Genomic DNA, 12577 nt, shown 5'->3' with positions numbered 1-12577 from the left:
TGTGTTTATCTGCCCCTTATATATTTTTCTCTCTTGTTTTTATAAGGAGTTGTGCATAACAAACTTGGGAATAAATTAAAAAGCCTAAGCATGCTGATGACTGCTACATGTAACTGAGATTTTGCAGCTTAGCAGTTGTCAGAAGGTGTTCTTGCTTGTACCTGAAGCTTGAGGCAAATGGGAGTTTGATCAGAGAGCAGGTTGAGCTAACTCCTTTCTGCTGGTGTAGAGGATGCCATGGGAACCTAAAGCATTTTGTCAGACAGAAATGGCAGGTTTCCTGTAAATCTTTGACTAAAATGTGGGTGTTTTTTTTTTTTTATTGTGTTAACCAGATGTGACTGGGGTGGTGCCCTGGGAAGATGTGCCTAGTGTGGCAGGGCAGCTGTGCCATGGGAAGTGTGTGATGTGGTTGGGGATCTGTGGTATCCCTTTGCAGGGAAGAGTTGTGATAAATAGGTGGTATTTGCCGAACAGGTCACTGTTTGGTCTTAAAAGGCTTCACCTCTTGTTTTCACTCCAGAAAATAAACCAGAAATTTATAACCAACAAAGAAGAGTTTGATACCCTCCAGAAGATAGTGCTCCATGAAGTGAATGCAGGTGTAGCACAAGTTAGAAACTCTGCTACGGAAGCTCTCTTGTGGCTGAAAAGGTAACGACCTTGTATCTACTTACACTATGAACTACTAAGGTGCAATGAGAATCATTAGAATCATTCCAGTTGGAAGAGACCCTCAAGATCATTGAGTTCCACCATAACCTACCTCTAGCACTAAACCACGTCCCTAAGAACCTCATCTATATGTCTTTTAAACACCTCCAGGATGGTGACTCCATCACTTCCCTGGGCAGCCTGTTCCAGTGCTTCACAACCCTTTCCATGAAGAAATTTTTCCTAATATCCAATCTAAACCTCCCCTGGTGCAACTTGAGGCCATTTCCTCTCATCCTGTCACTTGCTAGCTGGGAAGAGAGACCAACACCCTCCATGCTACAGCCTCCTTTCAGCTAGTTGTAGACAGAGAGGCCTTTCGCCAGCACAAGCTTGTGTACTTGGAGCAAACGGGTTACTTTCCACTGGCTTCATCAATCCAGATTGGCCAGGTTCAAGATTAATGTATTGTCTGTGGTTGTATCGCTGCGACTTTGCCAAAAGGCCCAAAAAAGCAATGGCAGGCAACCTTTTTTTCCTGTAAAGGTGAAGTTACAGTGAATGACTGTTCCTGCTGGACCAGAACATCAGACAGGCTGCAGCAGAAATGTTCTAGCAAAGTATTTTTCTTTGGGTTAGGAGAGAGGCTGAAGAAGGTAGCTGCAATTTTTTAAATTCAGATTGAAAATGGCACCTTAATTCCGAGTTTTAATGCACTTCTGAGTTGTATTACAACTTTGAGGGCTTTGTTATACTTTGGATTACTTTGTTATAACCATGGTTTCTTTTTTATTTCATGGGTTCATCCTGACAGAGGTTTAAAGTTCTTGAAAGGGTTTTTGACAGAAGTGAAGAATGGGGAAAAGAATATCCAAACAGCTTTGAGTAAGTGCCAATTGCTTTATTCTTCCTGCGCTTCTGAATTTATGTACGAGGCTATTTTCTTTCTTGTTTAGAGTTTGTGTTTCCTTCAGTGACTAATGATGCAAGTAATTTCCGAGACATAAATTTTTTTAAAAGTACAGTTTTTGAAAATGGACATCTTCAGGCAGATTACTAGACAACTGGTCAATGTTGATTTAATAGCAGATAAAGATTCCTTTAATTGGCATACTTTTGGCAGAGGAGACAGTCATATCTTACAGAAAAAAGTGCTTTGTCTCATTCCATTTTCTCTACTGGTTTCCAGCGGGAGCACTCACAAATTTATAGTTGTTGTGTTATTTTTTTAGTTATTTCTGAGATTGGCCTTCACTCTTTGAAATCACCTCTTTGCTAGTATGGCTGTGAATTGTTTGTATCAGTTAGAAGGGAGTTTGTAATGGAGAAGAAGGAATTTTTTTCCAAGTACAGAATTCTGACACTTGCCAAGTCAGGGTAGTGCCCACCGCAAATGTAAAACAAAATACAAACCCTGCTTAGGCTTGACGTGGTTATTCCTGAGTAAGACCCTCTCTACATGCATGCGGTCTAATGTTATGATAATCCAGTGGTCTTTTAAACAGCTAAGCAGCTGCCTTATAGGATCAGTACAAATAGCTACTCTGCACTGAAGTATATAAGCAGCTCTTGGAAGTGGGACTGTAAATACACCGCTACCAGATGTGGATGTTAAACACCGTGGAAAGTCAAAGCACGTATTTGACCTTCTGAGTCTGAAGGCTGTAGCAGTGAATTCCTTCTTGAATTGCTTTGTGTCTATGGCAGAGACATGCTGTTGTTTTTTTTCTCACTTCACCTTTGCCTTTCTCCCCATGAAAAGCTCTCCCATATCTTTATCACCATTGCAGCTTTTGTTTGCTGTTAGAGTTTCTTACATAGGCCTTCTCATGCTATTTGAATCTCAGGTAAAGATGGGGGTATGTGTTCTCCATCTACAACCTTGAATGTCAAGCTAATGACATGAAATGAAAATAAAAAATGGAATATCCACCAGGTCTTACAATCTTTTGAGGAACAAACAGCTTTTTGAAGGGATTTGTCTTTAATTGGGATTTAAACCTTAGCCATCTTTTAAAATTCTGATGTTTTTAATATCCCTTATATTTGCTGATAAGGCAGAGAATAGACTCATCATTCCTGTTTGCTACATAATACTCTTTTCCTCCTTATTTCATTGCTCTCGTTACTGTATGCTATTCTCATAGATTTTCGCTCCTACTGTGAAGGTAGAACAGACACATTCCCCAGTCATTAGACTGATAGGTGAGGAGTACTTCAGAGTACAGCAAAACTTATGGCTGTTTACACTCTTCCAATAATAACTGTCTGCAGTCTCTTGAGCAAATACCTTAAAGCAGCAAAATGTAGAGGTTCTCTTTCTTCAAGGTGAACTGCTCAGGGAAAGTCTAACACTATGTCAGATACTTAAAAATTCAGCTGAAGGGCAAGGATATGAAATGACGGCAGTGACAAACTAAGACTGGGAAAATATGGCTCAAAGATATTTGGCTTTGTATATAGTAAGCTTCGTATATGAAAGTGGAGCTGTCTAGGAACATAACAAGGGCCTTCATCAAAGGCTGCACTCAGAGGCACTCACAAGAGAGATCCCAAGGATTATTTTGGTAAAGACCCGGTGCTTTCCTTTCCAATGACACTCAAAACTTGATCCTCGGATGCAATGAGAGGGCTTTTGGTTAATGCCTGAGCTAACCACCTTGATGGAGGCTGGCTAACCATCAGCTTGGAAGATTTTTTCACCCTGTGTATTATTTTATCAGACTTGCACTGAACGGAGAACTAAATAGTAGGAGAAATGTTAGGCGTGAAGCACAGCTAGTCAAATAAAAATTACATTTGCCATCCTGTCTGTTAGAACACTTACTTACCATGGATGAGGTGAAGGAGATTTGACAGCAGAGCTGAGACCTCGGTGCAGAAATCCCAAATCTGTCATCTCCTTTCAGTCATAACTTGGGTGCTCAGAAACAGCCTTTATTTGCATCCAGTGGCAAGAGTATATCCATAAATAGTCATTTCTAAGCTGTAAGTTGTCTTTGTGATGCAAACTTAATACTGCCGTACATCTGTCTCTTGATTTATTTATTTTTTCCCTTTAAGACAATGCTTATGGAAAGACATTACGGCAGCACCATGGTTGGGTTGTCCGCGGAGTCTTTGCTGTAAGTATTTATCTAAGTTGCTGATAGAGCTGGGAGGTCTTGTTAATGTGATCTGGCATTGTGTGTAATTCATAAACCATGTTGAATGTTTAAGTGTTAAAATGAATAGATTCTTTTGTCAGACTTTATTTTCAGGGTGAGAATGGTGGTTATCACTGTGTTCAGTACTGGGCTTTCAGTGTGGAACCTTCTTTCTGGAGCCAAAACAGATGGATCACTTTTGCATGCATATTTTTTTCATTATGTATTTTTCTGCACAGACTGGCAGAGCTGTTAAATGACGAAGTGAGGGATTCAGTTTGCTTTTAAGGATTGATTGGTCTTTGGACGTGAGCATTCAATAAGGGTTAGTGCAGAATGTGTCAGGGACTCAAAGTATTGGCCAGAGGAAATGGTTCGTTTTTATCCAGTCTGGCAGCTCCCCCTTGTGTCTCTCACTGGAAAACATAAAAGGAAAAAGGAAAGCCACATCCAGGGAATCATGACAGAGACTTTGACTGGGAGAAACAGAAATGTTGGGGAGAGCTTACTAAAGAGCGTTTTGAGAATGGAACTTCAGTGCTGAAGTGTGTGATGCTGGTTTGGAAGCTCCCTTAAGAAACTGTATGTGGAGTTTGTATTTAATTAATTTCTAATGTATGCTATTTGTTTGTACAAAGTGTGATATACAGACACTTCCTAAAAATCAGGCCTCTCTGAAGATGTCTTAAACTGGGGATCTACACAGAGATTAAAAAAAATAATGTTAGCCTCCCTCTCATTTAAAAATCTTAACATATGCATGTACACATAAATACATTAAAGCTATGCAGTCTAAGTGCATAGAGGGATGTCTTAGAGGTTTTGTGTGTGTTTAGTTCAGTTTCTTTTCCTGTTCTGTTTTACAAATCTAAAAGCTTTGGTTCCTTTCCCAGTTAGCTTTAAGGGCAGCTCCAACGTATGAAGACTTTGTGGCAGCTCTGTCTGTAGAGGAGTGTGAGCCTCAGGAAGAAACATTTTACAAAGGAATGCAGAGGGACCTCAACATTTACTTACCAGCCATGGAAAAGCAGCTAAATATCTTGGACACTCTCTATGAAGTACATGGTTTGGAATCAGATGAGGTGGTATGACTACAGCAAGACGGTGTCTTTAAACTTCAGGGACTGTGTCTGTTAACAAAGATTTATTTTGTTTTGGATTTTTTTGGACATCATTTCTGTTCATTGTGTCTTTTCAGGTGGGAAGAGTGTTGTGAGTGTTTTGGGGGAAGGGTATGTGTGATTTGTATTTTTTCATTGATGCTTGTTTTGTGTTTAAATGCTAAGGTACTGTTTCTCTTTGGGTCACAACTATGTCCATGATGAATGTTTTTTGACAGTTTTTCTCGTGCCTCTGCACTCCCTCTTCTCTTCACCTTGTAAAAGTAACAGAGCAGAATTTGGCCTTTGCTCCCATACCCTAGGAGAGAGCTGTGCAGGCAGCGGAGCGGTCGGGATGTTGTGATGGAGCCCATGCAGGCGCTGCTGGCTCTGGCTCTCATGTGCCCTGTGCCCACTCCCTGCCACGGTGCAGGAGGACAGAGGTAGCGAGATTTATTGTGACCTTGGTAGCAGAAGAGAAGGTCAATTAAATGCCACCTGATAAGGTACGCGGTGAGTTTGTCCCTTAATTTGGGTTGAAAGCTTTTTAATGCAGCTCATCACCAAATATTAGAGAGATCTTTGCCATAAGCTGGTTTGAGCTTCCCTAGGAACCAGCCTTTGAAACTGGGTGTCGTGTTCCCTGACCACCTCCCAGTATGTGCCACGTTCTCCCAGTCAGTGGACCACAAGAAATTCGCTGGCACAGACTGGCAGAGCCCAGCGAATTGCAATAGTGCTTTACACAAGCAGTTGAAGATCATGTCCATCATCCTGGTTTGTTAAAGTTTTGGTGGGATTTTCTCTTTTGGGTTTAGGGTTTTCTTAAATTCACACAAAAATGTAGTTTTGAATTGAATATGGCTAGCAGTTTAAAAAGCAGATATTATTAAAGTCCTTCCTAGGCTGACATTATGGGCAGAGCCTTCATGAAAGTGGACATGAAATGAGTGAAGCATAGGGGAAGATAGAATTTGTCATGGAGCCATTACACATTGGGCCAATTACAAACCTTAAAATCCTAAATTATGTAGAAGTGACTGGAAATTAGGAAAATAAAATTTGCCCTTTTCTCCATTTTGCTGATACAGATAAAAATGTGCTCTCAACACTGCTGCTATTAAAAATAATAAAGAAGTCCTTTTAGCTAGTGATATGGTTAAGGACAAAATTCCTAGTTGTGTTGATGACTAGAGGGCTGGCTGTGAATTATTGACTGCCCATTCAAGGCATAAGTGGGTTTCTCAGTGGTGACCTGCAGCTTCAGATGGCTTTGTGCAAAGAGTTGAGCTTAACTCATGTGCAGGAGGAGAGCAGAGTGTGCTAATGAGGTACTTAGTATTAGTAAATCTTTGTAAATACAGGAGAAGTTTCAGTGTCACCATACTGACAGGAGAAGTACTGGCTTTTACTAGGCTAAAAACCACATTGTCAGTAAAATGAATGTACTGCAGGCCTGCTGCCCTGCATTGCTTTGTGACGGGAACCTCTCTAAACACCAAATACTTCATCCTTTCTGAAGAGCCCAGCATTGTGAGCTTTAAGAAAAGCATGTGATGCTTGAAGAAATGACCAAACATCACACTTGGTGTATAAAACAAGATACCAGAACTGTAATTAGATACCTAAACAGTGTGACTTTCTTGTTCTGTCATCTTCTCTGAGTAGTGCCTATCTGTAGTTCCTACATACACCAAGAGGAGTCAGAAGGATGTGGGGGTTTTAGTCTTGTGGATTTTCTTAATTTAAGTAGTATATATTTATGTCTAAGTACAAAGTAAAAACTTTTGGCCAAAGTTTATTATTTATTTCACTACTCACAGTGTTAAAAATGAAGTAGAGAGCCTTTGGGATTTCGCCATCTTCTTCTAGGCATGAATGCAAAGAAAGCACCCCTGCAGCAGAACAGCCAACTCTCCACCCTGCATGGCTTCCTCAGGGTTTTCAGCTGTTATGTGGGAAACTTTGCTGCAGTAGTTCTTAGCTGGATGCTCTGGAAAGGTAATGGAGACCACATTTCCACAAAGTATCAGCTTGGGGTATCCAGGGAGAACAGGAAGAGATCCCTTTTCTCTAGAATTCAGCTGTGAGATCATGATGAAAATTGGCTTCCCTTTTTTGCTCTAAGCTTTTCCAGTAGCAGGAAAGCATATTCAGCACTTAAAGTCTTGGAGGTATTTTGGGGGGTTTGTGGTTTTGTTTTGTTTTGTTTTTTTTAACTAGTGAGAGAACCACTGTTTTGTTAGTAGTGCATCAGGCCCAAGGTTTGATGCAAAAAGTAAGGAGGCTTTATTTTGTAAGCAGAGAACTTAACAGCTTCATCAGGCCATTAGCTTCAGCAGTTACTAACTTCTATAACTAACTTCTACCGTTCTTCTTTCTTCTAACAAATAGAGAGTGGTCCACATGGCATCTTCTCTAATCAGCATGGCATCCTGCCTCAAAGCAGGCTTTCTTGCCTTGGTCTGCTCTGTAAAGTTGGTAATTCTGAGAATGTTCTTAGCAGACCATGGTTTCAGGAGACCCCTGTGTGCTTGTTGTTCAATAGGGGACTTATAGAGCAGGAACTGAGCAAGGTCTCCATGCTTTCTAAACTTGTACTTCACCATGCACTGCTCCTGCAGGGTGTTGACCACTTCTAAGGCTAACGCATGCCACCTTTCCAGCCAAAACACCACTAAGGAAGAAACCCATGCAGCATGTTGCCAAGCTTAACTCCCAGTTGTACCTCTAAGGATGCAACAGACCAGATGACCAAGGGGAAGCAAATGCACTACGAGACATTTCCCTTCTTTCTTTCTTTTCCTGTGGTGTCAGTTTGGCAAGCAGAGAGGAATGATTTTTATTTTAATAAATGTAGAAAGCAAGCCTTCAAATTTGGAATTGGAGAGGGGGTTGGTGGGTTTTGTTTGATATGTTTGGTTCATTGATCAGTTGGGGTTGTTTTGGTTTTTTAATGACTGATATTTTTGAACTGACCTGCATACTGATAGAGGTCCACGTGGCTCTCGGAGAACAGCACCCTTGCTCTATATACTTTACATTAATTGCTTTGGTTTCTCAGACTGCACTAGTCTAAAGTTTTGCATCCTTTTCCTTTAGAAATGCTTTCGGCTGTTTCCTTCAATGTCTAACAGTTGCATATTCTCAGGGATTTTTCTTAGCCATGGCAAAATAAGAGTAATCACAGCCTTACCCCAGGGGACTAAGGCTGCTTTTTGTGAAATTAGTATACCTGAGTATAGAACTCTGATACAGCACATGACACCGATGGTGTCTGTCCAGTGCACAACCTTGCTGAGACATGGTAAATCCCAAAGCAATCTGATAGAAGTGCTATCTAGTACTGAATAATGGCTGTCAGCATATTTGAATAGAGATCATACACACATTTTTAATATAGTGCCATTGGCATTAGACCAGAGCTCTGAAATAATTTCAGTCGAGTTCTGCTTAGTAATGGGAGGCTTTTATTTATTTTATTTATTTTGTTGTTATTTTTTTTAAAACAAACTATGTTCTGGGGCCCCCTCTGCTGTTTTAAGACACCATACTCAGTTGCATATTAAAGTTCTGTGACATTACAATTGTAGAATATGAACTGGATACTCAAGTGCTTTAGTGTAAACTGAAGGAGTCACTGAAACATCCCATCTTGACACTGCTGTACTATGGGTCTCCTTTTAACATATGCACTTAAAGGCTTTATACCTTCACTTACAAGCTTTTTGTAAAAGGATCATCAAGATTTAGGTTACAACTGTTTGCTTTAAAAATGTTTTGTAGTTTGAAAAGTGTCACTTGGTTGGCTGGACATATAAAAAATATGCCCAAAATGTGTTCCAGTTGTTGGCAGCGTGCTTTGGCAAAGGGGTGTGGACCATTATAGAAAACAGTGTCACATATGTCCATATGCTGGACTTGCTAACTTTTTGTTTTCATTATCACTTCAGCTTTTGTGAAAAGCTTTAGGCAACCATAAGCTGCCTTTCAGACACTAGAAAAGATAATTAACTCATTCCTACCTGGCTGTCTTTCTCTCTTCCCCCACCTGGTCTCTACCCCTTCATTTCTTCCCGTTCTCATCTGCTTTGCTACCAGAGCTGTTGCTGTCAAGTCAAAGCATCTTTCCATAAGAGTGCAAAGCGGGAAGTTTTGTAAGTGATACAAATGTAAACTTGGAAATTAAGATGTGAATTCTTTGTCAGGCAACGAAACATACAGTCAGATGGAGAATGTGCTGCTTTTCTCTGAAGTTTCTCCCCCATTTGACATATTTTGCCAGAAAAAACATACACTTTGAACTTTACATTTCACCAGTGAAATTTAAATAGGACACTTCAGACTTGGCAGTTCTGCCTCTTGGGAGTGAAAGCACGGGAATTTTTTTTTAAAATTACCTGTTTCTCTTCTCTTGCCTGTATAGTGCAGGTGACAAAACAAAAAGAGAAGAATGGTGGGAATAACGGAGTTCATGCCTCTTTGCTGCTTTCCATAGCCCCTTGGTGAACAAACCCTTCAAACTGCTGCATGCTCCAAGCAATATAAAAGCACCATCGTGCAGAAGGGTTTTCACAGTGCGCTTACTGGCTCAGAGCAAGCCCAGGCAGTAGCTGATCCTGCTCACAGATCACACAGGGATTTAAGCACTTGCTTTGAAGTTAGAACACAGGCGCATGCTTCACTTAAACACGTGCACCGTCCCACTGGCATGCGGTTCTTCAAAATGTAGCCTTTAACGATCATTTGTAATATCCCTTCGTTGGTATAGGATTTCTGCCCCCAGATACTCCAGGTGTTCTAGAGGTGTGTTGTTTTTTCTTTTTAATATGTGAAACCTCTGTGTTTTCTTATCCTGATTTCTGCTTAGCACTTAAGTTTATTAACTTTATTTTGCATTGCAGCATTCATGGGGCCCAAAACTTATTAATTCCTTTATTTAAAGCCATCTGGAAAGTTTGAGATTTGCATCTACTTGAAACTAAACAAGTAAATTGCATTCCAGAATGTGGTGACTAAACTGAAAACCAAAGCAGCTTGCTTTTGTGGTTTCCTTGCCTGTTTTCTTTTTTCAAGCCAATTTTGGGCATACATTTTATCAATGTCAAGCTGAGCTTCCTGCAAGCCTTACTTATACATTCTAAAGCACATTACATACATACTGAAACACATCTAAAGATGAAGAGAAGGTATATTGCCTTACACTTTAAATTTACTTAATTCTAGGGGCTTGTTCTTGCCCCCAAAATCACCTCTTCCAGTGTAAGCATTGCACAAATTGTGCCGTCATAAGCAGTTCAGTCTGAAATATGTACTTTGGAGTTTCCAGTCTGCATCATCCCTCAAATCATACAGCATCTGTCTCTTCTTTTGGAGCATTGTTAAGACCTTTGTCAGACTTTTATATTATTTCATTACAATAAACTTATTTTAAATAAGCATGTTTTAAAATCTCACTTTCTCTTTGCATGGATTTTGTTTCTTTTATTACAACAGAGGGCCTAAAGTGCTCTTCAGGAATGCATCTGTTCTAGGTACTGTGTGAACACTCGAAAACAGTATGTTTCTGGTTCACAGAAACTGCCTGTCTGTATCTTTGTACGAAGAATGTTAACACACATGGAGCCTGTTTAGATTACGAGAATAAAAGCTGTGTCTGGCATGTGCTTGTGGTTCCTTGGCCAGTGTAAATGTGTGAAGACTGTAGCTAGAAAGGCCAGCTCGGCAGTGTGAGAGGAATTTGTATTGTAAAACTGCATGTATTATCTGTCCTTCTTTTACCTGGGCTTGAATCTCTTCTTTACAGGTTTCAAAGACTTCAGAAACTCCTGTGTGGTCATCTTGAGACGCAGATGAAGCCTAGTGCTCCTTAATTAATGTGGGTGTAACATCTCACTTTTTTTCCCCCGTTTCTTTCTCTCTGTATAAACACAGCACTGACCTGAGAGCAGATCTGTGATTGTCTTTCTCTAGCAAGGGCAAGTCTCTCTGCTAAATGGCAACGTCCAGGTGGAGATGTGAAGTGTCAGAGGCTTCTTCTCAGCTGGAGATGAGCAGATGAGACTGGGCCCCTGCCTGTGCCTCGCCAGCCCTGTGGCAGGGGTCAGACGCATGTACCCTGGTGCAGCAACAGCAGCGCTGCTGGGCTGGAGCTGCCTGTCTCCTGGGGGATACAGGAGACCCTGAACCCTTCTCATTGCAGTAAGAGTGCCCAGAGCATCAGCCTCAAATGCAGCATCCCTCTGTCTCACCTGCTGGGGCTGAGCTGGCGGATAGATGGCAACTGGGTGTGGGAGGAATGGTTTAGAAAGCCTTCCAGGGCAGAGATCACATCTCTCTTTTACAGCTCCAGGGCTTTGTTCATCTTCTCTCCTTCCAAAGGAAATTAGCAGGTTGTCAGTCATGAGACCCTGGCAGTTCCAGCCAAATAACAACAGCCATGTCACTAATGCTTTTACATGTCCCTCTAAGACGCTGTCTTGGCCCTGTTCTTTTGGCCTGTGGAAATAATTTGGCGTGTGGGTGAGCCTGGGTGCCCCTGGCATGAGCTGTTATTGCAGCCATGGTGCAGGTTGCTTTGGTGGATGTCCTCAAGGGTCAGCTGTGCCACCTTGCCCAGGTCACTCCTTTACCCGGCAGCTCCTCTGAAGCCATTCTGTTACATGTCACCGTTAGACAGGGCTGCTGCTGTGTCCTACACAGAGCTGGCACTTCTGGTGTTGATATCTACACTGCGTTATGCTGTATTAGACACCTCTAGCTCTTCACACCAAAACAAAGAGGATGTACGCAGAGACAGACATTGAAAGCGGTGCAGAGTCCATCAAAACTTCACTTGCAGTGTTATAATGAACTGTTTCCTTTTCTTGTTTGAAAACACAAGGTACTGTTCTAGCAGGAAGATGAGATTTCAGCTTTCCATCTGACCATGCAATAGACAAATTGAACAAATGGCCGTTTTCACCAGAGAAGTAGCAACTTGCAACTTGCTGCAGACATGCAGCCAACTTCTATCCATTGGCATTTTTGGACGAGAGGAGGAGAAAGGATGTGATGGGGTCCATCATGCATCGTGGTGTCCCACAGACCTGCCCCATAACTGTCAGTACTTTGGTAAAACCCCTAAGCTAATGCCTCAAAGCCCAGCTTTTAACCATGAGCTGCAATATTGATTTGCCAACCAGCACTGCAGTGTCCTATTTTACAGCTGGAACACGTCCATGAGCAAAGGAGAACAGAACGTGGTGGCTGTGGCAAGGAGGTATGTGGCTGTGCAGAGGGACTTTGCACGAGTCGTTAGTCACCTCTGTAAAATGCTCTGCCCTCCTAAGTAGCCAAACACAGACCAGCAGCACGGCAAAGACGTGTTTGAATGGAAATCCCATGCATGAAAAGATACCTCCCAGGAAAGTGTCTCTTCACTGCAGCTTCCACTGGTTTAAAAAATGTAAATATGTTGCCATTACAGGATTCCAGTTAAACTGCAGGAAGAGCCCCAGCTAAAGCTTTGACAGAGTTTGTGATGTTTATTAGTAAAGGTCGTGGGCTGTGATGTTGGCTCCTAAATTGCTGTCCCCACAGGAATCTAGATCCATGGTTCAAAAATAAAAAATGGTGTGCTGAACGTGTAGGGTTATTAGGAACACACAGGTGCTGCTGTTAAAATGGAAAGCTTGA

General features: G+C 41.5%; 1 protein-coding gene across 3 annotated transcripts in view; it reads left to right on the top strand.

Moving 5' to 3' along the window:
* PLEKHA8 (pleckstrin homology domain containing A8) overlaps positions 1 to 10562 on the top strand; it is a 31331-nt gene extending 20769 nt beyond the window's left edge. For all 3 annotated transcript variants that reach the window (XM_082044248.1, XM_082044247.1, XM_082044249.1), the window contains 4 exons: positions 524 to 654; positions 1469 to 1539; positions 3718 to 3779; positions 4694 to 10562. In XM_082044248.1, coding sequence (XP_081900374.1) covers positions 524 to 654; positions 1469 to 1539; positions 3718 to 3779; positions 4694 to 4891 — 462 coding nt within the window. In that variant the 3' untranslated portion in view covers positions 4892 to 10562. The remainder of the gene's footprint in view (positions 1 to 523; positions 655 to 1468; positions 1540 to 3717; positions 3780 to 4693) is intronic.
* Positions 10563 to 12577: the final 2015 nt, after the last annotated feature.

Source organism: Streptopelia decaocto, assembly GCF_964273445.1.
Source record: "Streptopelia decaocto genome assembly, chromosome: 2".
In the NCBI taxonomy this organism is placed as follows: domain Eukaryota; kingdom Metazoa; phylum Chordata; class Aves; order Columbiformes; family Columbidae; genus Streptopelia; species Streptopelia decaocto.
Note: the sequence above shows the minus strand (reverse complement) of the source record. Positions and strands in the feature narration are given on the sequence as shown.